Below are 26427 nucleotides of genomic sequence, written 5' to 3'. Positions count from 1 at the left end.
CACCTCCCCCTGCCACATGGAGATGATCCTCACCTAAAAGGAGCAAATTGTTCCTAAACCGGAAGAGGAAGTTGCACAGAAGAAAAAGCTATCCCACAAGAAACTGAAGAAACAAAAACTTATGGCAGGGGAATAAAGTCAGAATAAAATAAATGTAGATAAAAGTGAAAGTAAAAAAAAAGGCTCAATCACTGTGGAAACAATATGGCTATTCCCCCAAAAATTCATACGAGAAACATCACATGGTCCAGCAATTCCACTTCTGAATACACAGAAGGACTGAACGCGGAATCTTGCAGAGAGATTTGTACACTCCGGTCCACAGCAGACTATGCGCAACAGCAAAAACGAGGGAGCGACACAGGTGCCCATGAACAGATGACCACACAGGCCAAGTATTGTATGTATATATGATGGAATATGTTCAGCCTTCAAAAGGAAGGTAGAGGGGCCAGCAGGTAGTTAAGGCACTGGACTCCCACATGGTAGACCGCAGTTTGAGTCCTGGACCTGGCAGCTTGCTTTCTCACTTTTCCTCTCTCTCTGTCTCTCTCTGGTGAATTAAAAATAATAATAATAAATAACATTAAATATTTAAAAAAATGTTTATACTCATATGCATTTTTCCTGCTGTCAGCAGGCACCAGGGGCCGCCCTGTGAAGCACTGCACCAGGCGCTGGGACCATCCTGTGAGGCTCTGTCTGTGCCAGGCACCGGGGGCCGCCCTGTGAAGTACCAGACACTGGAACTATCATGATATTGGGTTGTTGGAAAAGTCATGACACATATTTGCATAGAAAAACAGAAAAATATATCATGACTTTTCTGACAACCTAATAAAATAGGAAGATAAACTGGCACTTCATTGGGAGCCCAAAAGAGAGGCACCCTTCCGTCTGGGAAGGCTTCCTCAGGAAAGCAATGCCTCAGCCAGAATGGCAGGGCCAGGAGGTGAGGTCCGTGCCAGCAGGGGGACAGCGCTTGCAGGGGCTCAGGGGAGGGAGAGCTTTCCATTCCCACTTGATTTTGTCTGGAGCCAGAGTTTAGGGGAAGGGGCGCAGGGTGGGGACAGGCACTGAGAGCGCAGACCGTGGGTGGGAGAGCCAGGTTTGTGGTCAGACGGCTCTGACCCATCTGCATGGCCTGGGCGTGCTCCTTACTCTTCTCCGCTGCTGATGCAGAGATAATGGCGCTCTCCTCTTGGGACATTTTCATTAGGAGTAATGAATAACTAGGGACTATTAATTAGGAAAATGAATACACAATAACTAACATATTGTCTGGCACATAATGGCTATTCAAGAACAATTCATTTCATCTATTACAATGAGGCATCCTCCCACCCATGCCCATCTCTCTGATACGGGAGGCGTCGTCAGGTCTAACAGGTGGTGCCGTTTCTATCTTGGTAGGGCCGGGAGGGTTCCACTGCAGATGACAGGGCAGAAACTCCTGGAGCCAATGCAGTGATGACCTCTTACGTTCAATGAAATACCATTAGTTCTTGGGCGAATCTAGAATAGAGATCAGCCAGCTTGCTCTGTAAAGGCCAGATGGTAAATATTTCAAGCTTTGTGGCCACGAGTTCTCCGCCAAGCACCCCTAGAGAATAAGTGAATGAATGAGTGTGGCCGTGTTCAGTAAAACTATTTATGGATACTGGCTTTTGAATTTCATGGGTCACAAGTCTTATTCTTTTGATTTTTTTTTTCATTAACCATTCAAAATGTCAACCTATTTTTAGTTTGTAGGCTGTACACAAACGGGTGGGCAGGATTTGGCCTGTAGGGCCACGGGTCACAAAGCTTTCTGTAAGGAGATGGCCAGGAATTGCTCTTCACTAACGTCTGTGCTTTATGTTTCTGTGACTACCTGGGACATGTCCTGACAAGGTTCAAGTCTGGCTAAGAATGATTGAACGGTGTTCGGGAATATCGCAGGCAATTTGACTCTAGAAATGACCTGGGAGGTTGAACCAGGGAGGTTTCCTGGAGAAGCTGACCCATGAACTGAGTTTTGCAGGATAAATCCAAAGCCTGGGGTAGGTTTAGGAGAGATTGTAGCGGAGCCTCCAGACACCTGCAGAGAAAGTGCCGACTCAGTAAGCGATGAAGCCCAGGGTTTCAAGTACCTTTGAATGGAAAGCTGCAGATTGGTGAGCTCAATTCAGAAGAAGAGAGAGGAGACGACAGAGAATCAAGGGTCACAGTACGCTGAGAGCTCAAAAGGACCCCCAACTTTTACAGATAAGGAAGCAGGCTGCGAGGGGGTAGGGACTTGGCCGAGGCCATTGGTGATAGTCAGGACCCAAACTAGCCCCGTACTGGGCACTCTTCCTGCCCACCCCCATTCCAGCACATTGAGAGTGCTGCAGACAGACAGCAGGATTGTTGGATCTTTCTAGAGTCTCTGTAATTAGGGGGAGCAGTTGGCTCTTTCCAAGAATCTTGGCCCCCAAGCACCTGCCCTGAGCTCCCGAGGTCACCCTATCACCAGGACCCCATCCACGGACACTAGCTCTCAGCCCTTGCCTCGGCTTCCCGACAAGGCTGCCTCCCCCAGTGGCTGCATCTCTCTCAGGTTCTAGGGCTGCCGGCCGAGGGTCATTCCTGAGGCCCTGCTAGAACAGAGGCCCCACAATAACTCTGGCCAACTAGGACAAAAAAATGTCTTTGAAGGAAGCCAGGGCCTTGAGGTTTCAAAGACTTTTGTTAATCACAGACAGTAGTTTCCTTTTTTAGACCATAGACTCAGAGGACATGACTCCTGCCTCTCCATCAGTGGAGTGTCTCCCAGGCACAGAATTCCAGGATCTGGTGCGGCCACCAGGGATGCTTTTCAAGGCATCCTTTCACGGTTGCCTTCCAATGGAAGTGGCTGGAGCCAGCTCCGATAGTGCGAACATTTCTCCTGGCATGAGTCTCCTCTCCTCCAATACGCGGGGGATTTCCCTTGATCTCACCCACCTATTTTTTCTTTTTTAAAAAAGAATTATTTTATTTAACTTTATTTATTTATTTTAAATTGACCAGAGAGAGACAGAGCGAGAGAGATAAAAGTAAGAAAGCAAACTGTAAGATCCAAGACTCGAACCGCAGTTGGCCATGTGAGAGTCCAGTGTCCTTAACCACTATGCCAGCTGCCAGCCCCACCCACCCACTTTTAAATAGCCTCCACTGAATCATTCTCCCTTTCATTTAACAAGTGTTTATTTGGCATCTACTATATGTCAAACCTTTCCTAGGTCCTAGAACATTTATTTTTAATAGGTTTTTGCTATAGAGTGTGTGAGCTCATCAGAGAGAGACAGAGAGGGAAAAAGTGAGAAATAAACCTAACTCACTCCCTGGCGGGGACAGCCACACCTCATTGTCCTCTCAGGCACACATGCACACGTGCCCTAGAACGTTGACTAGAGAACAGATAGAACAGGCAAAGACCCCTGCTCTCAAAACATGAATAGTTTAAGAGAGAAAGGCTTCAAACAGACCTTCAGTAGCTAAAACTATGTTGTAATACTAAAGGCAGGTGGGTATAGAGCTTTGGTGTTGAATGGACCTGAATTTTTTTCTTTTTAATTTACTAGAGAGCACATATACTTGTAGGAGAGAGACAAAGAGAGAGAAAGGGAGAAACAAAGGCACCCCCATGGTTATACTGCAATCCCGTCTCCTCCATCTCCTCCCTCTTTCTTTTCGTATTTTGAACATGTGCATGCATGCACCCAGCATGTTTCTCAAGTGGCTGAGTCTGAGCCTCAAACCTTGTGGTTGGCTGCGTGAGTCTTGGTTGACTCCACTCCCACACCACAGGCTGGCCTGGAACCAGAGTTTCAGCCTGGTCTGTTTTGTGATCTCGGGTAGCTTGTTTACGTTCTCTGAGCCTCAGTTCCTCACTCCTTACGTGGAGATACCAATTCCTGCCTTATCCTCAGCTCCTTAAATAGAGTTAACTACATGATCTTGCAAGTCCTCTCCTAGGTTACAAACCCCAGACAAATGAAAACGTATGTCCAACAAAATCTTGTACACAAATGGTCACAGCAGCAGTAGTCACAGTAGCCAAAGGCATAATAGAAATAAATGATCCTTAACTGACGAATGGGTAAGCAAAATGCAGTCTATGCCTACACTGGGATACGACGCAGCAATGAAAAGGGATCAAGTACTGATAGGCGCTAAAACATAGAGGAACTTTGAAAACATTATGCCGAGGGAGGGAAACTGACACAGAGGACCATAGATTTTGTGTTTCTGTGTATAAGAAATGTACAGATCAGACAAGATCGCCAGAGACAGAAAGCAGATTAGTGTTTGCCTCGGGCTGGGGGGAATGAAAGAATTGGGGCATGATGGTTAAGGGGTTGTGGTTTCTATCTGGGCTCACAAAAACGTTCTAAAATTGAATATGGTGAAGGATATGCAACCCTGAACATCTACTAAAAGCCATTGAATTGTATGCTTCAAATGGGTGAGTTTTATGGTGTGTGACTTGTATCTCATTAAAATGTGAAAAAAAATTCTACCATGTAGGGCTTTATTTTATTTTATTTTTTCTCTAGAGTCTGCTTCCTCAGCTCCTCCTTGGCGAGAGAGAGAAAGAGAGAGAGAGAGAGAGAGAGAGCGCACCATATGTGGGCCATGGTCACATTGAATCCTTGCTTCTCCATCGCGCCTCCTTTTGGGATTTTGGGCATGCACACACGCATGCGTAGTGTGTTTCTCACCAGGTCCAGGAATTGAGCCGCATTGTTGGCCATGTGGGATCCAGCCGCATTAACCATCAACACTGGCTGGCCCTATGTGGGGTTTTAGGAGCGTCAAATGACCTAAGAATGCAGAGTACCCACAGTCTGCCCTCTGGCAGGGATCAATAGATGCTGCCTCGTGTTGTGTTGATAATCCTTAACAGGCTGGTTTATACCAAAACCTAAAAACATGGCCCTTGTCAACACAAGAATGATGTAACCTTTGGTCACTGGGGTTGTGCCTTGAGCAGATGGTCCTTCCTCATTCCCAGCCCTGCCCTTGCTTTACCTATTAAAATCCTACATACATCCCAACCCAGGTCAGTGCCAACCTCTTCAAAGCCTCCATGTTGATCCAGTTCAAAGTCTCAGGGCATTCTCTGTAATGTCTCCAACCAGGGTCATTCAGGAGCACCATCTGGCTTGTTTTCAAATTCTCTGTGAATACACTGTGCATGTGTCCTGTCTCCTGTGTCCAGAACAGAGGGTGTGATCTTGTAAGGCAGTGTTCACACACACATACTCTGTCTCTCTTGGCATGGCACCCATGTGGTGGGCAGATGCTAAGGTGGCCTGCATGGCCTTTGCCCTCTGGTGCCTTCCCATAGTCACGTCCAGTCACATGGAGAGCTCGTCATTCTCTGTGGCCTCTGAATGCCAGAAAGTGGGTGATTTGTAAGGATAGAGGTTTGTTCCGCCCACACTTTGGAGGTCCAGGGGCTACGTCTGGTGAGGGTCTTCTTGTTGGTGGGGTTCTGAGGTGGCACAAGGTATCGCATGGCAGGAGCTTGCACAGAGCAGAGCAAGAGCGTGCACGTCGGAGTCTGTGGCCTTCACTCCTTACAAGGAGTTGACTATGGGAGCCCCAGCCCGACGACCTCATCTAATCTCAGTCACAGCCCCAGGACCCCATCATTCAACACCGTAACTGGGCCAAGTCTCCACCGACCCAGCAATGGCTCCCCAGATTTCAGTCTAAGGATTTGGGCGTGGAGGGCAGAGACATATTTATACCATAACTATCTGACTCTGGCTCCAAAATTCATATCCTCACATGCAAAATAAACCCATTTCATTCCCAATAATCCCCATCGCAACTTGTTCCGATGCCCATTCAAAAGCGCCAAGTCCAGCTTTGAGCCTGCGAAATCGAAACAAATTCCGTGCTTCCGAAATGCCGTGGTGAGCAGGCGCGGGGCGCTCTTGGGTAACTCTTTGACCTACTCTGAGCCTGGGTTCCTCAATCCTGAAGTGGAGATACAAATTCCTACCTTATCCTCAACTAGTTAAATCTAGCTTATTTATGATCTAGCAAGTCCTTTCCTAGGTTATATTCCAAGAGAAAGGAAAACATATTCACACAGCCCCATTCTACAAAGAGAGGAGCACCAGGGCCCAAGCAAGTCTGAAACCCAGGAAGGCCGACATTGACTGTCAAAGCTCCAGAATAACCTTTCACTCCCTGTGCCGCCTCCTGTTCAACTGACCTAAGTTGGGGAGTTGGGCGGGCCTGACCCACTCGCAAGAGCCCTTTCAAGCAGAGAGTTTTGCTTGGCTGGCTGCAGAAATGGCAGTCTGAGAGGTTCAAAGTGTGTGAGATTTGACTTGAGGAAGGAGGAGTCCACAGGGCAGGATCTGAGAACAGTCACTAGGAGCTGAGAGTGGCCCCTGGAGGACAGCCAGAGAGAGAGGGGCCTCGGGGCTGGCCAGTGGCATGGTAGTTAAAGTACTGGACTCCCGCATGGCTGCCCACAGTTTGAATCTTGGACCCAGAGACGTGTTTTCTCACTTTCTCTTTCTCTCTCTCTTTGGTTAGCACATGTGCCCTATAGCAAATTAAATACTGCTACTACTACTGCTAATAATAATAATAATAGATTTTTAAAAGAGAGGGAGGGACCTCAGTTCTACAACGGTGAAGATTTGAATTCTACCAGCAGGTAAATTCGTCCTGGGAGCCTCCAGATAAGAGGCCAGCCTAGCTGACACCTTGACTTTGGCTTTGTGAGACCCTCAGCAGAGAATCTAGTTGAATCCACCTGGACGCCTGACCTTAGCACTGTGTGATAACAAATAGGTGTTATTTTAAACTGCGAAGTGTGTGGTAAGTTAGGATGCAATAATAGAAATGGAATATAGCTCCCATCTCTGGAGAGAACTTTTATCTCCACTTTACAAGCAGGGAGGCCCACTGCTGGGCGGCACAGTAGCGGCAGGGCTGAGTCACAGTCCAGGACAGGACTGGCAGACGTGCTCTGTAAGGACCAGGTAGTAAAGAGGCTTTGTGAGCCACGTGGTTGCTGCCACAGCTGCTTCATTCTCACGTCACAGCACAAAGGGAAACAAAAGAATGAGCATCGTGTTCCAATAAAGTTTTATGGGCACTAAGATTGGAATTTCATGCAATTTCTACGTATCACAAAATCTTCTTTTACTGATTTTTTTTTTCCCAACCATTACAAAATGTAAAAACCAGACCCAGCAGGTGGTGCGGTGGTTAGGTGCTGCACTTCCATATGGCTGACTGTGGTTAAAGACCTGAATCTGGCAGCTTGCTTTCTCACTTTCTCTCTCTCTCTCTCTGGTTAAATTAAAAAATAATAATAAATAAAATAAAATAAATAATTCTTTTTTTTAAGAAAAGTAAAACCCAGGTGATATGGTGGTTAAGGTGCTAGACTCCCACATGGCCGACCACAGTTAGAGTCCTGGACCTGGCAGCTGGAAAATTATGCTGGAGGCATGTGAGTGTGTGTGCAAAATTCTGAGGGGAGAATGCAGAAGAGCTTGCGGCATGGCCATCCTCTCTGGGGGGTGATGCCTCACTTTCTCTCTCCCCGTCTCTCTCTCTCTTTGGTGAGCACATGTGCTCTATGACAAAAAAACCTTTAAAAAAAGTTATTGATAAAAACCACTCCTAGTTTGCAGGCCATACAGAAGCAGGCCACGTCATTCAGTCTGTGGCCACGGTTTGCTGACAGTCCCAGGTGCCTGACTCCTCGCCCAATTAGAGACAGGGCTAAGGGGCAGGTGAGAAGGGCGCTGGCCTCTGGAATATGCATCAGGGTCCTTGTCTCACTTTAGATTCGCTGTGTGGCTTCAGGCAACTCACTCTCCTTTTCTGGGCCTATAAATCAAAGCAGGGCAACAGTTTTCACATTTTTTCTCTGCCCCTTCCCCCACCTCGGAGCTCTTCCTGAAGAAAAGCTAACACAGAACTCCAGCAGGAACACACAGAGGCACTTACTCAGACTCTGTGGAAATGGGGCCAGGGTCTCTGCCTGCTTCCTCCTACTCCAGCCTCAGAAGCAGCCCAGAATCTGCAGGGCGTGATCTGAAACCCTGGAAACAGACCATTTCCAGACCCTAAGCTGGTTTACACTGGGGTTCCTCAGCCTGGCACTTGACATCTGGATAGATCGTTCTTCATTGCAGCAGGAGTCCTGTGCATTGTAGGCTGCTCCTAGGTATCAATGCAGCCCCTGCCACCTCCACTCAAGTGACAACCAAAAATGTTTCTGTTCACCGCCAATTGTCTTCTGGAGTGTGGAGGGGCAACGCCACCCCAGGTTGAGAACATCGACTTAAGCCACCTCTTCCACCAAGCCAGACCTCAGACTCCTGTTGCTCTTTGGTGTTTAGGAGTGTGCTCAGAGGTCTTTCTTTAAAAGCACTCCCGCCCACACCCAGAGTGGCCTTGGCAGTGTTGCTGGTAGACCTAGAGGTGCCCCCTCCCTCACGAGCCTTCCCTTCCTGCAGAAATATGCCATGATCATAGGCAGGGATGAGTAACCCACCGCTGCGCATCTGTGTGTTCACAGCATAGATTCATGGAGGCCTACTTCAAAAGTAGCTATGGGGCATGAGCATTCATTGGAGAGAGAGAGAGAGAGAGAGAGAGAGAGAGAGAAGGAAAGTGGGCTAGCCAGTGTGTGGAGGTTAAGGCAGCTGGATCCCACATGGCCCACTGAGCAGTTCATGTCCTGGACCTGGCAGTTCAAAAAACATACTAGGTGAGTGTGTGTGTGTGTGTGTGTGTGTGTGTACAAGCCCAAAATCCTGAGAGGAGAAAGGAGGAGGAGTGATTAGGTTTGACCATCTCCCTACGGAGTGATTTCTCATTTTCTCTTTCTCTGGGAGTACGTGTACCTTATAGTAAAACTAAAAAAAAAAAAAAAAAAAAAGGTGAGAAAGTATTCCTCATGGGGGATGGTCCTGCCAGTCTCTTTCCTTCATCTCTCCTTTGGGGATTCCGGGCATGCATGCACATGTGCCCAGTGTGTTTTACAGGCTGGGTCTGGGACTTGAACCACACAGTCAGCCATGTGGGATCGAGCTGACTTAACTACCTCTCTACCAGCTGGCCCGCAATGCGTCATGAGATGGCATGGTGTGGGGTGAGGGGGGTGGAAAGGGCGTGCGATATCGGTACCTGCCCTCAAGGTGCCGTCAGCGGGAGGCAGGTATGTCAGCAAGCAATTAGAACGCAGCGAGAGATGGAAAGAGGCTCACGACAGACCGTGTTCAATGACAAAAATGGCGTGAAGAGCATGATCGGATTTTTGTGAAATATACAAATTTGGAAAGATTTACATCAAAAGGTTACAGTGGTTGGTTGTCTCAGGATGGTGGCAAGTCTCAAGTCCCTGGAAAAAGACACTAGATCCCTATTCTGGAGGCAGGGGGTGAGGGAGGGAGAGAGGATGCTTTTCTAAGAATGGGAATTTTCTCATTACGTCTCTTCTGTTTACAGGTTAGTAAGAGGGAAGGGGACCGGCCCCATGGCACAGAACTTAGGGGCTGTGCAGAGGAAGCCAGATCCCACATGGCCACCTGGGTTTGGGTCCTGGCTCTATTGGCTTCGAAAACATGCCTGGCACTTGGTACTTTGGATTTTTGATGGGATGAAGAATTGGAGGAAAAAGGGCTGCAGAGTGATAAGCCCCACTGGGGGCTACTTTCTCTCTCTGTCTCATGCCATGTGCATCCTGGAATTAAAAAACAAACAAACAAACCAAAACAGTGGTGGGTCAGGAATGTGATGCTTCCAATTCTGAAGCCACCCTGGAAGGTCTCAGGGTCACATCATAAAGTCTCCTTGCACATGCCAGGCACGCGCACCCAGGATATTGACTGGCTGAGTCCGGGGGTGGATCATGGCATGAAGACAGTTGAGGTGCCTCTCTTTCTCATGAAAGAAATAAATAAACTTTAAAAAAAGGAAGAAGAAATAAGAGAAGATTAAGTTGGAACATTGCGGTCACCTTTAAAAAAAAAAAAGAAGCTATTAGGTTGTCAGGAAAGTCATGATACATTTTTGCATAGAAAACTGCATCAGGACTTTCCCAATAACCTAATAACATTCCTGAGCACTCACAATGGGCCAGACACTGTCGAAAGCACTTTACACACTAACTCATTTCATACTCACAAGCAACCCAATGGGCCTACCTGATTCCTGCACGTCTTTCTTTTTAAAAAATAATTATTTTATTTAACTTTATTTATTTATTTAAAGCTGACCAGAGAGGGACAGAGAGAGAGAGAGAGAGAGGAGTGAGAGAGCAAGCTGACAGGTCCAGGACTCAAACTGCAGTTGGCCACGTGGGAGTCTAGTGTCCTTAACGACCACGCCACCTGCCGGCCCCCTGCACTTATTTTTTTGTTTCTCCAAGCTGGCTGCATTTAGGGAAACGTTTTTCTCACCTTGTAGGAATGAGACTCCAGTATCTGAAAACATGAGACGGGCAGCTGCCTTTCTTTATCTGTAAAGGAGGATACTCTGATTCCTTTTCACTTACTGATTTTCCAAATGGCCTGAAATGTCTAGCTATTGCTTTTACTGGAAGAGAAGGAGGCGTGCAGTTTTATTTTTGTCAGTGCACTATCACGGATGGGTCTGCAAAGTCCTGTAGGAGCCTAGAAGAGGGACCAGATCGGTCTGGTTTGGGATGTTAAAGGGAAGTCGCCTGCGAAGGTACCCTGTGACCTCAGTTCTAAGAGAAGTGCACGAGATCACAGGGAAAGCTGCTGGGAAGGAAGGACCTGTGTGGATAAGGTGTGGCCTTGTACCCTGGACACTGCGAACAGTGAGTTCAAGAGTGATGGTGGGGAACCCAGGAAATGAGGCTGGGAGGTGGCCAGGTCACAGGAGCAGGGCTACTCAGGAGCTGGGTTCATTAGGCTGAAGGCCATGGGGAGCCACTGAAAGGCCTAGGCAGGCGAGGAACTGATTCGGTTAGGGTGCAGAAGCGCAGGCTGGTGTCCCACGAAGAGCAGGTGCCTTGGGAGCAGGGAGGTCAGTGGGAGGCCACTGCAGCAGCCCAGGCTGTAGCTGAAGAGGGCACACGGTGGCAAAAATGGGAACGTGCAGATGGGTCTCACCTCTGGGACTACAGGCCAGGCAGGGAGGGTCCACCTTGATCAGTGAGGAGACTGTGCCCACACGGATGCTGCCCCTGCAGACGTTTTCAAGGAATATTCAAACCAGCGTGGACTTCACCGCTTGTCTCTTGGCTGTGAGCCCTGGACAAGGTACTTCTTGCCAAGCCCGCATGACTTAGCTGAGGGCGGAGGCAGTGGGAAAGCATCTGGCTGGTGACATGTCATAAGCGATGCAAGTGGTGGCCTTCCCCATTAGCCCCTTGAGGCATAAGCTACTGAGCAATTTTCTGCTCTGCGTCTGCCCACTGGCACCAGGGAAAGTTGGAGGCTGCTTGTTCAGAGAAGTAGTGGAGGTGCCCCCAGGCTGTGGGGCATGGCATCAGGGCTGGACATCAGGGAAGACCTGACAGCTGGGGAGGGGAGCAGGGAGAGAGGAAGACAGAGCCAGAATGGGGACAGAGCCAGAATGGGGCCGGATCCTGAGGTCCAATCAGTACCAAGTCCCAGCGCCCCCTGTCCCACTGTGCTGTGCATGAGCCAAGGCACACCTGGTCCCTACCTTTACGGTGGTCACTGACCAGAGGAGAGTCACAAATACAGTCGCTGTGTCATGCGAGTGTGTCCCCAAGCCACCTTCATAGGGGTAAGGCCTTATAAACCCTAATAGCTACTTTGGGGAGGAGGGGCCATTGTATCTATTTTATGGATAAGAAAACTGCAGTTTAAAGAGGTTGCACCAGGTCCTGGAGTGTCAGAAACAGGACAGAAATCCCACAGTGTCCAGCTCCAGGAACTGACTTTACCGCCTGGGCCAGGGCACTCAGGTCTACTCTGGGCCGGAGGGCTGTGCGGGCAACACCGCCCACCCAGGCCTGGACTGCAGCCTCATCAACCTGTGTCTCACCTCTGGGACTATAGGCCAGAGGGGAGGGTCCACCTTGATCTGTGAGGAGCCTGTGCCCACACGGATGCTGCCCCTGCAGACATGACATGTCTGAAACCTGCTCCCCACTCTCACCTCCCCTGAGCCCAGGGCACCGACAGGGCTGCTAGTGGCCTTTGGTCCAGGAGCAGGTCGTCTCCACCTCCAGACTGAGCAGAGCAGAAGAGAGGAGGCGTGCCTGATCTCTGCCTCCGCTGAGCCACGTGGATCTCCGCAGCCTTGCAGGCCTTTGCCCCTCGCCAAGTCTCGGTTTCCTGCTGTAAATGGGGACATTTACACAGACCACACGCACAACCAAGATGAAAGAGCTCATGAGGACAAAGATCTCAGCGGTCGGGAAGTCAGAGCTCAAAGAACCCTGACGCTCTTGGGCAGAGTTCTTTCTGAGAACCAGGGGTATGAGAAGAGGGTGCTGGACCCTGCCACGACCTGCTCTGTGACTCTGAGCTAGTGGCCTTCCCTGTCTGAGCTCCAGGTCCCCACTGGGCAGGCTGCTCTGACCTTCCTGGGCTGGGAGGACAGCTGGTCACTGGCAGCTCATTGGGGACTCCTGGGCCATGGTTGAGGGCGACCTGGCTGTGGGAGCGGTAAGAAAAGGCGAAAACGACCCAGGTCCCAGTGGCTCCCAGAAGCGGCTCCCTCGGACCCACGGGAACTTGTCAAGATGTAACCAGCCTGTGACTTAGTCCTGCCCTCCAGCAGCCGCTCCTGCAGTGTCCTCCCCAGAGGAAGGCTAGCGCGCGTGCGCACACACACACACACCACACACACACACACACACACACACACACCACACATGGCTTACCCTTCCTCTGGGCTCCTGAATCATCTGCCTGTACCAGCGACTTCACCTGCAGGCTCAGCCCCTGTGCTCACAACCCTGGGGGGGAGTGTCCACCCTCCTCTGACAGCTTGAAGAAGGTTCAAGAAGTCAGGTCACCCAGCAGGTGGGAGGTGCACTCCCCAGCCCTCTGTCCCCAGCTCTCACTGGCTGTGGCAGTGACCTCCAGGCTGGGGCGTGGGGTCTTAAATGCATCATGATTACTGAGAATGCTTCCTGGCCAGGCTACAGGGGTCTCAGAGGGCCCAGGAGCTGTGACAGGCGCCAGAAGAAAGAGCGAGTTAGGCAATAACGCAGGATGCGGTACACACTAGGCTGTGCCTTAATTTCTTTAGGCCTCAGTTTTCCTTTCTGTAAAGTGAGAGTGAGGAGGCCTGGGCTGGGGCTTCTGGAGCCCTTTCCAGCCTGGAAGGCTCTGGGAGTTTGCCTGCATAACCCTCCACAGTGCTGTTGAGTCGGGTGGCCCCAAGGACAACAAGGGTTCCTGCACAGGAGGACCAGGGACCTGGTGCTGATTTGAACCCGATGGTTCCCAGTGCCGGACAGTTCCAGGGCCGCTCGGGTCAGCAGCATCCCCGAAGCTCTCACATCCCCACTTCCACCCCTCCCCTCCCCTCTCCCCCGCCTGTCCCATGTCCTCCTTCCCTGCCTGCCCAGTCGCACTGTCACTTTAAGATGGGGTGGAGCCGGCTGGACTACTTGACACCTGGAGCTGCCCTCCACGCTGGGGTATCAGGGAGTCTGGAGACTCAGGGAGGCCAACTGGAGGCCAAGGACGAGGACACGGACACAGCCTGTGAGCCCAAGCTCCGGAGCTAGCACAGTCGGCCAAGCCCGGGCCCCAAGTGGTCACCTCCGGAGTCCGGGACATAACCAGGGCTTGGCGCGACCTTGGACGCCCTGGTTAGCGCCCACCAAGGCTGCAGAGCCCCTACTGGGCGAAGCCGGCTTGGCTTCCCTCCCGCACCGGGTGGAGGCAGCGGGAGCAGACCGGTCGGACCGACGACACAGCTGGCAGGTCACAGGCAGGCGAGAGCCCTGGGCCAACTGGGATCGCGACCTCGGAGCACTTTTGTGGGCGCGGAGAGCGGGGCTAGAGGCAGCGGCCAGGGCCACCCAAACTCCGGGGGCTTCTGCAGACCCGAGCGACCGCTGCCGGCGGGCTTGCGTGGCTCCCGCGCCTGACCGCCTGATGGCTGCGCCGGAGGTGGGTGTAGCGCCCCCTTTCCCTCGAGCGCGGTTGCTTCTCAAGCCAACCGCTTGGACCCCTTCCCTTAACCTTGACCTCGGTGCCTTGCTGGGTGGAGTCTGGGCACAGGGGTCTCTTCCTGCTTTCCCACTTCCAAGATGTTCTCTGGTCACGGCTCTCGGCCTCAGTTTCCCGTCTGATAGATGCGGGTGATTTCCGCCACTTGTCCGAACGTTTCTTCTTTAGGTGGCTGGGGACCCTGAGCACCCTTAATTAGCAGCACCCAGTAGGCCAGCGCACTGCCTTTCGTTCCTGGCTGTGTGTGGTTCTGGGTGCAGCAGGGAAGTTGCTTCTTCCTCGGCTCTGCGGGGAACAAATCTTTTTTTCCTTTCTTTTTTAAAAATTTGCCAGAGGATAGCAGTATTCGCAGGAGAAAGACAGAGAGACAGAGAGACAAAGAGAAAGTGAAAGTGAGCGAGCACCCTCCTGTGGGGGGTGGTTACTCCACTATCCCTTTTCCGCTTTTCTTTTCAGGATTTTGGGCACACACACACCTGCACCTGGCATGTTTTCTTTCTTTTTCTTTTTTAAATTTGCCGTAGGGCACATGTCTTCACCAAAGAAAAACAGAGAGAGAAAGTGAGAAAGAACCCCCCCCACACACACACACACACACAAGGGTTATAGCCACACCATAATCCCTTCCTCAGTCTCCTCTCGGGATTTTGGGCACGCTTGCACACGTGCTTGGCACATTTTTCAAGCCACTGGGTCCAGGACTCGAACCAGGCTGTCAGCCTGTGGGATCCTGACCTCGTCTGGCTCAGGAGCAGGGTCTTTCTACCTTCGAACTTTTACAGAGTACCCTGCCTCCTCGCCAGGGGCAGAACTTGATTCAGGCTGGCCCTGTTTCTGGGGGACAAGTGGGACAAGACAGAGGGTGGGGGCAGCTGGACGTGCTGCTCTGGAATGAAACCCTAACCATAGGAGGGCAGATGTCCGTACAGTTTACCCCTCTCAGGCAGCATAGCGTCGTGCCCATTTCACAGAGAGGGCACAACAGCTTGGAGAAGCTAGGTCCTCGCCCATGCCAGAGCCAGGACCACCTCTGTCCAGCTGTGTCCCTGTCTTGCCATCTCATCTTCATAAGCTGCTTCCGAGTTGGAGCTGAGGTGTCGTGCAGCTGCCCAAGGTCACGGAACTAAGAGAAGGAAAGGCCGTAGTCAGGGGGAGTGGTAGATGGAGCCCGCTGATCAGGGAAGGCATGCCCTGGCTGGCAGTGGCAGAGCAGGGATGGTTTTGAGCTGGGACTTGAACGCGGGTGAGATGAGGGCCCTGAATGGGAGCAACCGGTCTAGAGGAGGCTTCTAGGAGACAGGGGTTTGGGTGAGAGTGGGAGAGGGGTATGAGGGAGCAGGGGTGGTGGAGGCAGAGCCAGGCTGAGGGGTTGGGATCAGAGAAGCTCCCTGCTCTGCTCTGGGCTTGTGCCCTCCAGGGCAGGGAGCCTTTCCATCCTTCCCCAGCAGGGTCCAGGGTCGGAGGTGCACAGAGTGAGGGTGAGGAAGCTCCCGAAGACCACCTCTGTGAAGTGGGTCTGGGGAGTCTCGGGGGGGCCCTGATCTGTCAATGGGGGAAGTCGCCACTGCACAACGGAATAGGCTGTCCTTCACTCAGTGGACATCGATGGCCCCTCGTGGCAGGTTAGGTGTGCCCTGCCGGCCATGTGGATGAGTTAAGCCAGGGAGGAGGAGGTGAGAGCTGCCTGTGCCCAAGACCCACAGACCGGCGTGCCATAGCCTGGTCTCAACCATGGGTGGTGCACTCACAAAGGGGCTCGAGCCAGATGAGGCCTATGCCCAAGTGTGGGTAGCACTAACATCGGACGAGCTGTCACCCCAGGCTCCTGGGACATAACTGTTTGAGGATCAAGTGAGGAACACCTGTAGAGTGCTTGGCAGAGTGGTCAAGCTGGTACGCGCCCAGCGTGCATCCACTGCCCCGTCATCATGTGTGCAGGCCGAGGGAGAGATGGACAGGGAACATGCCTGTGACAGCCGAGGGGCAGATGAGTGATGGTTCCAATTACGCGCTTTCACCCCATGCCTCTCTCCTTTCCCCGCAACGAACAACTAGTATTTCAATAGAAAGCAACAAGTGGGACTAGCAGATGGTGTAATGGTTACAGTGCTGGACTCCCTCATGGCCGACTGCAGTTCTAGTCCCAGACCTGGAGGATGGAAGCTCACGCCGTGCATGTCTGCGTGCATGCCCAAATTCCCAAGAGGAGAATGGAGGAGAAGGGATCGCAGCATGTCTAACCCCCCTGGGAGTGGGTGATTTCTCACTTTCTGTCTCTCTGTCTCTTTGGTGAGCACATATGCCCTATAGCAAAAATCTCTCAAAAAAATTAAGTAAAGAGAAAGAAAGCGCCAAGCATTAGGCACCCAGTGGCACGGTGGTTATGGGGGCTGGATTCCACATGATCAACTGTGCAGCTGAAGTCCTGGATCTGGCAGTTTGATAAGCACACGGGGCATGTGTGTGTGCATGTTTGTGTGCATGCCCAAAATCCCAAGAGGAGGATGGAGAAGGGAGTGCAGCGTGGCCGTCCCCCAGCTCAGGGGTACTTTTATTCTCTCTCCTCTCTCCCTAGCAGGTGCACACACCCTCTAGCTAAGTAAAAAAGAAAGAAAGAAAGAAGGAAAGAAAGAAAGGAAGGAAGGAAGAAAGAAAAAGAAAGGAAGGGAGAAAGAAGGAAGGAAGGAAAAGAAAGAGAGAGAAAGAAAAGAAAGAAAAGAAAAAGAAAAGAAAAGAAAAGAAACGAAAAGAAAAGAAAAGAGACAATTGTTAGGTTACCGCATGCGGACGTGCCCAGGTGTGAGTTCCTCTGTTGTTGAGGACTTCGCTGTATCTGGCTTTGGGCAAGGAGCTTCAAGGCTTGGGGCTTCGTCTCCTCACTGGTGAAATGGGCCCTTTTCTCTGCCCTGCCCATGACTTGGCTGCAGGACTCAGACCAGACGCTGGTGAGGGGGGCTCTCAAGTGCGTCCGGACAGGCAAGGGGGTCACAATTCTGGACGTGCTGCTCCTGCTCCGGACAGTCAGCTTCCTCTGCTGGCGGGTTTCCCCTCTTGGTTCTGCTGATCTCCCTCCTGATAGCCCCCTGGCTATCTGGCTGGGGAGGAGTTGTCAGACTCTCCTTTCTTTCTTTTTAGATTTTTTGATATAGGGCACGTGTGTTCACAAAAGAGTGAGTGCAAGAGAGGGAAAGCGAGAAAACAGTTCTGGGGCGATGACCATGCCACAATCCCTTCTCCTCTGTCCTCCTGTCAGGATTCTGGGCATGCACACACAAGTGCCTGGTGTGATTTCAGGCCACTGAGTCTGGGACTCTAACTGTGCAGCTGGCCATGTGGGTTCCAGTGCCTTAGCCACCAGGCCACCAGCTGGCCCTGGTCGGGCTCTTTTTCGGGCTGTGAAAATGCCTTGAGCTGAGATAGGAGGCACTTGCTCCCAAGACAGAGTTACAGGAAGAGAATTCAGGTGATTTACAAATGGCATTTCTGTGTGTTTCCTGTAGTCTGGGGGTTCAGCACTATCGGGGTCCCCTCCCAGAGTACCCCTTTTAAATGTACACATCCTCTCTTACACATACAGATACGTACACACACGTGGTTTTCAACACATTTGAGAAACTGCCATTTTGAAATGTGAAGTTCCACTTACGTGTCTTGCACACATGCGCCCTTTCACCCCTTGGGAAGGGGTGAAGCAGGCACTGCTTGGATGCCTCACATACACCTGGGCACACTCCATTTGAAAGGGATTTCCTCCTCTGTCAAATGGAGGTGACGGCGTGGAGCTCTCGGGACTGAGTCCTGTGAAGACAGGCAGTGCGTAACCAGTCAGCCCTGATCCCGCGGCCTGGTGTCCGTCCAGCCCTGATCCTACGGCGTGGTGTCCCGGCAGCGTCTGCTCTCCTCCTTCCCAGAGGAGTCCTAACCCCACCAGGCAGATTAAGGCCCTGAGTTCTGGAAAGCAGCCCAGAGGGGACCCAGTAGGCTTAGCCCCTGCTGTGCCCAGGGATGGTGTAGGCATCTGACAAGCAGTGTCCGTGACCTTTGAGAGTCCTGCAAGGTCAGGGCAGTGTCTCCACTTCACAGATGAGGAAAGCCGGGTGCCGAGCAGTCAGACGGCTTCTCCCAGGCTGCGGTGACCTCAGGCAGAAGAGGACTAAAACCCGGGTCTCCTTTTCTCTCTCCTCTGTGTCCAGACGTGTGGTGGGGACCGTGTGGCCCTCTGTCCTCCTGTCAGGATTCTGGGCATGCACACACAAGTGCCTGGTGTGATTTCAGGCCACTGAGTCTGGGACTCTAACTGTGCAGCTGGCCATGTGGGTTCCAGTGCCTTAGCCACCAGGCCACCAGCTGGCCCTGGTCGGGCTCTTTTTCGGGCTGTGAAAATGCCTTGAGCTGAGATAGGAGGCACTTGCTCCCAAGACAGAGTTACAGGAAGAGAATTCAGGTGATTTACAAATGGCATTTCTGTGTGTTTCCTGTAGTCTGGGGGTTCAGCACTATCGGGGTCCCCTCCCAGAGTACCCCTTTTAAATGTACACATCCTCTCTTACACATACAGATACGTACACACACGTGGTTTTCAACACATTTGAGAAACTGCCATTTTGAAATGTGAAGTTCCACTTACGTGTCTTGCACACATGCGCCCTTTCACCCCTTGGGAAGGGGTGAAGCAGGCACTGCTTGGATGCCTCACATACACCTGGGCACACTCCATTTGAAAGGGATTTCCTCCTCTGTCAAATGGAGGTGACGGCGTGGAGCTCTCGGGACTGAGTCCTGTGAAGACAGGCAGTGCGTAACCAGTCAGCCCTGATCCCGCGGCCTGGTGTCCGTCCAGCCCTGATCCTACGGCGTGGTGTCGCGGCAGCGTCTGCTCTCCTCCTTCCCAGAGGAGTCCTAACCCCACCAGGCAGATTAAGGCCCTGAGTTCTGGAAAGCAGCCCAGAGGGGACCCAGTAGGCTTAGCCCCTGCTGTGCCCAGGGATGGTGTAGGCATCTGACAAGCAGTGTCCGTGACCTTTGAGAGTCCTGCAAGGTCAGGGCAGTGTCTCCACTTCACAGATGAGGAAAGCCGGGTGCCGAGCAGTCAGACGGCTTCTCCCAGGCTGCGGTGACCTCAGGCAGAAGAGGACTAAAACCCGGGTCTCCTTTTCTCTCTCCTCTGTGTCCAGACGTGTGGTGGGGACCGTGTGGCCTCTACCCTCCGCTACTGCATGATGGTCAGTGGCACAGTGGTACTGGTGGCCGGGACACTCTGTTTCGCCTGGTGGAGCGAAGGCGATGCCGGTGCCCAGCTCGGCCAGCTGGCCCCACCGACCGAGCACCCTGTACCCGAGGCCCCCAGGCTCCTGCTCCGGTCAGTCAGCTTCTTCTGCTGTGGCACAGGCGGCCTGCTGCTGTTCCTTGGCCTGCTGTGGTCTGTTAAGGCCGGCACCCGAACACCACCCCGATGGGACCCTTACCACCTCTCCAGAGACCTGTACTACCTCACTGTGGAGTCTGCAGAGAAAGAGAGCTGGGGGTGAGTAGGGCAGTGGGGGCAGCGGGTGGGGACCCAGCCACACCATCTGGCGTTTGTTCAGCAAACTCCCATGGGTTTCCTCCTCTGGACCAGCCCTGCCCCTGGGGACATGGAAGCTGAACAGGGTAGCCCTGACTGAAGGAGTTTAGATCTCTGTGACAGAAATGGATCATGATAAAGCAGAGCTGGGACATGGTCATTTAGAGACTTGGAGAAATCCAGGAAGGCTTCCTGGAGAAAATAGCAGGAAAGTACAACATGATATGGGGCGGAATAGCAGGGAGTCAAACCCACTCCTCTGCTGGTCCTACCACTAACTAGCGGTGGGACTTCAAGTAGGTCTTGTAACCCTTCTAAACCTCAGCTTTCTCATCTGCAACAGAACAGGACTAATGCAATGACAGCAAGCCCCTATGTGGTATTGGCCATGTGCCAGGCACTGGTCGAAGCACTTTCTATGTATTTACTCATTTAATCCTTACAGCAGCCCTCCGAAGTAGGAACCATCATTAACTCTAGTTAGAGAGGAGGAAACTGAGGCACAGAGACATTAAGTAACTGACCAAAGTACATTCAGCTAGTGTGTCAGAACCAGGGCTTGAACTCGGGCAGTCTGGCCCCAAAGTCTATGCTCCCACCCACTCCCTGCCGCAGGGTACACCTGGGAGGTGAAAACGAAATGATGCACATGTGAAAGTTAGGCCAGTGCCTACACACAGAAAATGTCACCCTTTCCCCAATGGGTCAAGGCAGAGAGAGCCACTCAGGCAGGCCCAGAGCATGCGCAAAGGCACGGTGGGGCGGAGGGTGGAAGTGGAGAGAGCCACTCAGGCAGGCCCAGAGCATGCGCAAAGGCACGGTGGGGCGGAGGGTGGAAGTGGAGAGAGCCACTCAGGCAGGCCCAGAGCATGCGCAAAGGCACGGTGGGGCGGAGGGTGGAAGTGGAGAGAGCCACTCAGGCAGGCCCAGAGCATGTGCAAAGGCACGGGCCGTGGAGGGAGGCTACGTACCCCAACTGTGTTTTGTACCCTTTTTCCATGATCTGCTCCCTCTCTCCCAGCCTCATTAAGCATTTCCCCTTAATCCTCTCCATGAGACTTGAACGGCACCGATTCTCTGTGCTTTATACACACGAAGAACACTGCCCCTGTCCAAAAGTCATTTTTTGCCCTGTGGAGAGCACATCTTGACCTTTCTTTTCAGTCGAGCCTGGAGCAGCCTCCATGCTGGGGGCTATGGGTGTCTGCAGTCCTTCTGGTGTCCGAGCGAGCATCGCTGTTGCCACCTGCAGTGGAGGAAGATGAGGCTCCCCAGCTAGGAGCGGGCAGCAGCCTGTTGGCCATGAGCCTGGGGTTTCCTCCCTGCCCTCCTGCTGCATTCGGTGCGTTAGGGGCTGACAGCCTGTGAGCTGGCCTGGTCCCTTTTTCCTTTCATTAGAGGGACAATGCATTCCCAGTTAAAAGATGTCTGAGTTTGCCTGCTAACACCCCTTAGAGGCTAGAAGACAGGGTATCCCACCGAGGTCTCTTAGTCCAGCAGTCAGACCTTGGTTGTACCAACTGGTGGAGGGAAGGCCAGGGCCTTTGGGACTCTCCAGCCGAAGCCTTCACTTTTCAGATGAGCCTGGTCTGAGAAACAGCAAGTGCCCAGTCGGCACGTTTGCAGTTAGTTGGAAGCTGGCTTGGAAGCTGGCCAGGCCTCAGGACATGTGGGCCGGAGCCCGCTCCTCCCCGCCCAGCCTGGCAGGAGCACAGGGGTGGGTGTTGTTGGTACACACAGCCACGTTGGTGCAACAGGGTCTGAGCTGCAGCTGGTCTGTGCAGGCAGGAAGCCCATGTGGGAGACCTCAGGGCACTTCTAGCCCGCAGGCTCTGGGACCCTGGTCTGAGAGTCAGGAACTGGGGTGCTGGTGTCAGCTGGCTGCTTCTGCTAGTGGTGGCCTTTCCTGTCACAGAATGCAGCCCAGCCCTGCTGCTGCGGAGCCCAGCATCTGGCCTCCAGGAGAGGCCATTCCTGTGCCCAGGCACTGCCCTCTCTGGGCATACTTGGCTGGGGAAACTCAGGTCAGGAACAAAGGCCTCCTAGGCTAATGATGTGAGCAGGTTCCCACCCTCCACCCTTCTTTTGTGCCTTTGACATTGACTGAGCACCTACTATGTGCTGTGTCCTATTCAGAGGACTGATGACATAGTGGTGGGCAAAACAAACCTGCTGTCCTCCGGAAGCTCACGACCTAAACGTCAGCCTCTAGCTGAGGGGGTTAGACATGGGGCCTCCCAGGGGGCTCCACCTTCAATGCAGATGGCAGAAAAAGCCCCTTCAAAAGATGAGGGTTTCTGTCTCTGCCCTTTCTTTTTTTTTGAAGAGTTTTTTTTTTTTTTTTTTGCTATGGGGTGCATGCGCTCGCCAGATAGACAGAGACAGAGAGACAGAAAGCGAGAAATCACCCACCCTACAGGAGATGGCCATGTCGCAATCCCTTCTCCTCCATTCTCCTCTCGTGATCTTTGGCACGCACGCACACGCGCCCGGTGTGAGTTTTAAGCCACCGGGTCCAGGACGCAAACCGTGGTCGACTACATGGGAGTCCAGCGACATAGCCATTACGCTAACTGCCAGTCCCATCTGCTCTTTCTTTTTTTAAAAACATGTTTGCTAGAGGGCTTGCTCACGTGCTCACTGGAGAGACAGAGACAGAGGGAAAGTAAGAATACAGCCCCCATGGGGCGTAATAACATGCAATCCCTTCTGCATTTCTCCCTCTTTTTGAGATTTTGGGCATGCACACACATGCACACATGCCCAGTGTGTTTTTCAAGCCGCCGGGTCTAGGACTTGGACAGCGCAGTTGGCCATATGAGATGCAGCCGCCTTCACCACCAAGCCACGGGCTGGCCCCACCACCCTTTCTTTTTTAAGCTGTGTGTCCTTGATTATGGTTCTTAGATTTTCTCAGCTGCATCTGATTCCTCATGCACCAGCTGGGGCTGAAGACCTTTTCCGGGTGATTGCTGTAATCCCAGACCAGGGGCCAGTGGGGACGCATTCACACCGCAAAGCGTTCTCTGCTATTCTTTCAAGTTTACGACACACTCTTGTGCCCATTCATGATCTGAGACGCACCTGCTTATGAGTTAAGCATAAAGATTAGGCCCATTTTGCAGGTGAGAGAACAGGGTGTGAGGAGATGAGGGGGCTTGGGGGCGAGAGGAGACGTGATAAGAGGTGAGAAACTTGAGCTTTGCAGTCAAAGCTGGGGCTTTGCATTTATTGAAAGCTGAAGTGTGACATTTACTGGGCTGTGACCCGGGTGAGAGCCGTTACCCCTCAGCGTTGTCATGAGTATGAAGTGAGATCACTGAGCCCAAGCAGTGGGCAAACAGTATTTCAGCCTTTCCCCTCCCCCCACGCACCGCCCGACGTGGCTGACGGGCAGCGAGCCAGTGCCAGGCCCTGGTCTCCTGCCCTGACCGGGCTCCAGAGGGTGGGGTGAGCCTCTGGCCTTGGTGGAGCCTCCTGTGCATGGAGATCATAGTGGCAGGGTACCCCCAAAACTGCGGGGTACCATGTCCAGAGGACCCCATGAATGGAACCCTCTCCTCAGTAGTGTGTGACACAGTGGCCCTGCAGGGGACTTTGTGTTCCTGAGCTCCTGGCATTCTCATGACCTTGGAGATTTAGGGCAGGGTGGGACAGCTAGCCAAGAGGGTGGCAAGTGGTGGCGTGAGGATTATGCTGCGTCTGTCCCTTTTTTCCTGCTGAGGGCTGAGTTACCCATGCCCTGCCCAGCCAGCTGTTGCCTGCTAGGTGGCACTGGGCATAGTAAAACTGTCTCATGTCTGCCAGGCTCCAGGAAGCTGGGGGAGGGCAGGGGCATGGTGCGAGGTGAGCAGGGCAGGAGGTAGGGGCTCTAGAAGCCTATTAGCCACAGGTTCCTGGGTGCAGCTAGAGCTCTCCACTTCCTCTCCCGGAATACGTGCAATGGGGATTACCATCGGCTCTCCACTTCCCCTCCCGGAATACGTGCAATGGGGATTACCATCCCCTGCTACAGAAGAGAAGGAGACTCCGAGAAGGTGGGCGCAGGGCCGGGCCAGCTGGCCTCCAGGAGCGAGAAGGGGACTCCGAGAAGGTGTGCGCAGGGCCGGGCCAGCTGGCCTCCAGGAGCAAAGCTTGCCGGGAGCTCAGAGAAGGGTGAAGGTCCCCTCGGCTTCCTCAGTCTGTGACCCTGGCTAGTTCCCTGTGTCACACTGACATTCAGGCCTGGGTCTGAAACCACGACTCACATCGACCTGCTTGGTCACCCTGTGAGTGAGAGCTCTGCCTCCCTGGTGGGCCACTCTGACTGAGAAGAGCCATGTCCCTGGTGGATGTCGGGTGTTCACACAAAGGGCAGCAGGTCCCAGCCTGGGTGCCCCTGGGCAGCCCTGCAGCTAAGTCCCAGCTGCTCCCTCTGCTGTCCTAGGCTAGCCCCTCCTGGTCTACACAGCAGGACTGGTATGGACTGAACCGTTTCCCTACTCGCTTCAAACTCACAACCCTGGGCAAGTGACACAGGCCCCATGTGCCTGTGTGTGGCCTACCCTAAGGAGACCCTTAGGGTGATGAATTTTGACCGCCGCCCACCTCCGATGCCTTTCTCGTTGGAGACATTTGAGAGTTTGTAGATACCCACCACTATGGAGCACGCCGAGGGCTTCCCAGTGTTACCTCAGCGTCACGCTGTCCTGTGAGGTAGGGGTCATTAAAATGGGCATCTGCCATTTTACAGATGGGGAAATCACAGCCCCAGTTAATGGAGTTACTACCGGGAGGTGCCCGGGTGTGTGCCCAGCTCGAGTGACTCGGTATCAGAGACCCTCAAGAGCAGCGGGTCAGCCCCATATGTGGCAGTCTCCCTGAAGCAGTGCAGCCCAGACCTGGGATCAGGGACACTTCTGCTCCAGGGGCGGGGGGCAGGGGCAGGCGTCCTTGGGGCGGACCCACCAGGCCCTGAGAGAGCTGAGGGTGTCTTATCCCCACTGGCCTGGGTGTGGTTGGGGTGCAGGTGGCCTGCTTCTGGGCTCAAGCCTGTGGAGCCTGGTCAGTGGAGCCTCAAAGGACCTGGTCTCTGTTGCAGGTCCCTTTGGGGTATTCAAGTAACCAGGGGGCAGGGGCAGGGACAAGAGTCATAAGAAAGCCAGTTATCCAGAGGTAGAGGTGGCTGGCTCGGTCGGTAGTGAGCTTTCCACCTCGGGAGGTGTGTGTGCAGAGACGAGCACTTGGCAGCTGTTCTGCATCAGGCCTCGAGCAGGATGGGCAGCAGAGCTAACTCTCCCTGCCATGGGCGTCACAGCGCCGATCTCGTAAGGGCCGTTCGTTGGCTGCATGGCCCTGGACCATCACTCAGTCTGTCTGTCTTTTCTTTCTTTTCTTTCTTTCCTTTTTTTTTTTTTTGAGAAGTTTTTGCTATAGGGTGTGTGCACTCACCAGAAAGAGAGAGACAGAGAGACAGAAAGCGAGAAATCACCCCCAGGGGGGATGGTCACACCGCAATCCCTTCTCCTCCATTCTCCTCTCGGGATTTTGGGCATGCACGCACACGCGCGCGTGTTTAAGCCACCGGGTCCAGGACTCCAACTGCAGTCGACTACATGGGAGTCCAGCGACATAGGCATTATGCCAACTGCTGGTCCCAATCACTCAGTCTTTCAACAAACACCCCCAAGCTTGCCCTCAGCCTGTGGACACTCAGATCAGTCCTTGCCGTACGGCACAGCCAGGTAGGGTCAGTTCGGTGTCAGAGCAGAGCAGAGCAGAGCAGAGCAGAGCAGAGCAGAGCAGAGCAGAGCAGAGCAGAGCAGGGTGGGAGCCCAGAGCAGGTAGGGGAGTGTTGCTCAGGAGGGGCAGGCCAGGAAAGCTCCCTGGTGGAGGCTCAAAGACTGGGGAGTGACCAACAGGGCTGCAGGGAGGAAGGTGGGAAGAACTTTCCTGGCAGAGTGCTGAGGAGGCCTGAGAAAGTGTGGGCACAGAGGGGAACTGGCACGGGGTAGGAGAGCTGAGGCTGGCATGGCAGGACCACTCATGCGCTTCACCTGGTGGGGGGCACTGGGGGCTGCAAGAGCTGGGCCAGAGCATGAAGCCTCCCCCGGCTGACCTCCCTGCTGTCTTCTTGGCATGCAGTGAGTTCCTTCTGGAGCCCCTCTAACAGCCTTTCTCCTGCAGGCCCCCGAAGGTGGAGGCCATCCCTACATACGAGGAGAACACGTGCTGCCCCCTGGCGGAGGGGCCATCCCCACCACCTGAATACCGCCTGGAGGAAGACCTGCATAGCAGTGCCTCAGGAGGTGCCCTGCTTGGAACCCCGCCTCTTTCAACTCCACCCAGCTATGAGACCTTGCTCTTGATGCCATCTCTGGAGAGACGCCCCGTGCTGCACCCTCCTGCCCAGGCCTGGGTCAGACTGCAGGGGCAGGAAGGTAGAGGCTCCCGGCAGGCCCCCAAACCAGAGACAAAAACGACCAGGTTTCCCAGTGCCTGGGACATGGTAGGCACTCCACAAAGGTTGCCTAATGCTGTTTTATTGATCTTTACTGTGTAACAAACCACCCCAGAATTTAGTGCCTGAAAATAAATCCCTTTTTGTAATGTCTCATGATTTTCTGGGTTGCTGGGCCCAGCTGGGTGGTTCTGTCCCACTGAGTTCAGAGGCTGCAGAGAACAGCCAAGATGGCGCTCTTC

General features: G+C 53.1%; 1 protein-coding gene across 1 annotated transcript; it reads left to right on the top strand.

Moving 5' to 3' along the window:
* The first annotated feature begins 13655 nt into the window (after nt 1–13655).
* On the top strand, nt 13656–26346 carry TMEM61 (transmembrane protein 61). The gene is given in 4 exon segments (XM_006146106.3): nt 13656–14123; nt 19358–19707; nt 25912–26078; nt 26081–26346. Coding segments are annotated over 4 exon segments (621 nt in total). The 5' UTR covers nt 13656–14108; the 3' UTR covers nt 26170–26346.
* Nucleotides 26347–26427: the final 81 nt, after the last annotated feature.

The sequence above is a fragment of the Tupaia chinensis genome, unplaced genomic scaffold (assembly GCF_000334495.1).
Source record: "Tupaia chinensis unplaced genomic scaffold, TupChi_1.0 Scaffold000165_2, whole genome shotgun sequence".
Classification (NCBI taxonomy): domain Eukaryota; kingdom Metazoa; phylum Chordata; class Mammalia; order Scandentia; family Tupaiidae; genus Tupaia; species Tupaia belangeri.
Note: the sequence above shows the minus strand (reverse complement) of the source record. Positions and strands in the feature narration are given on the sequence as shown.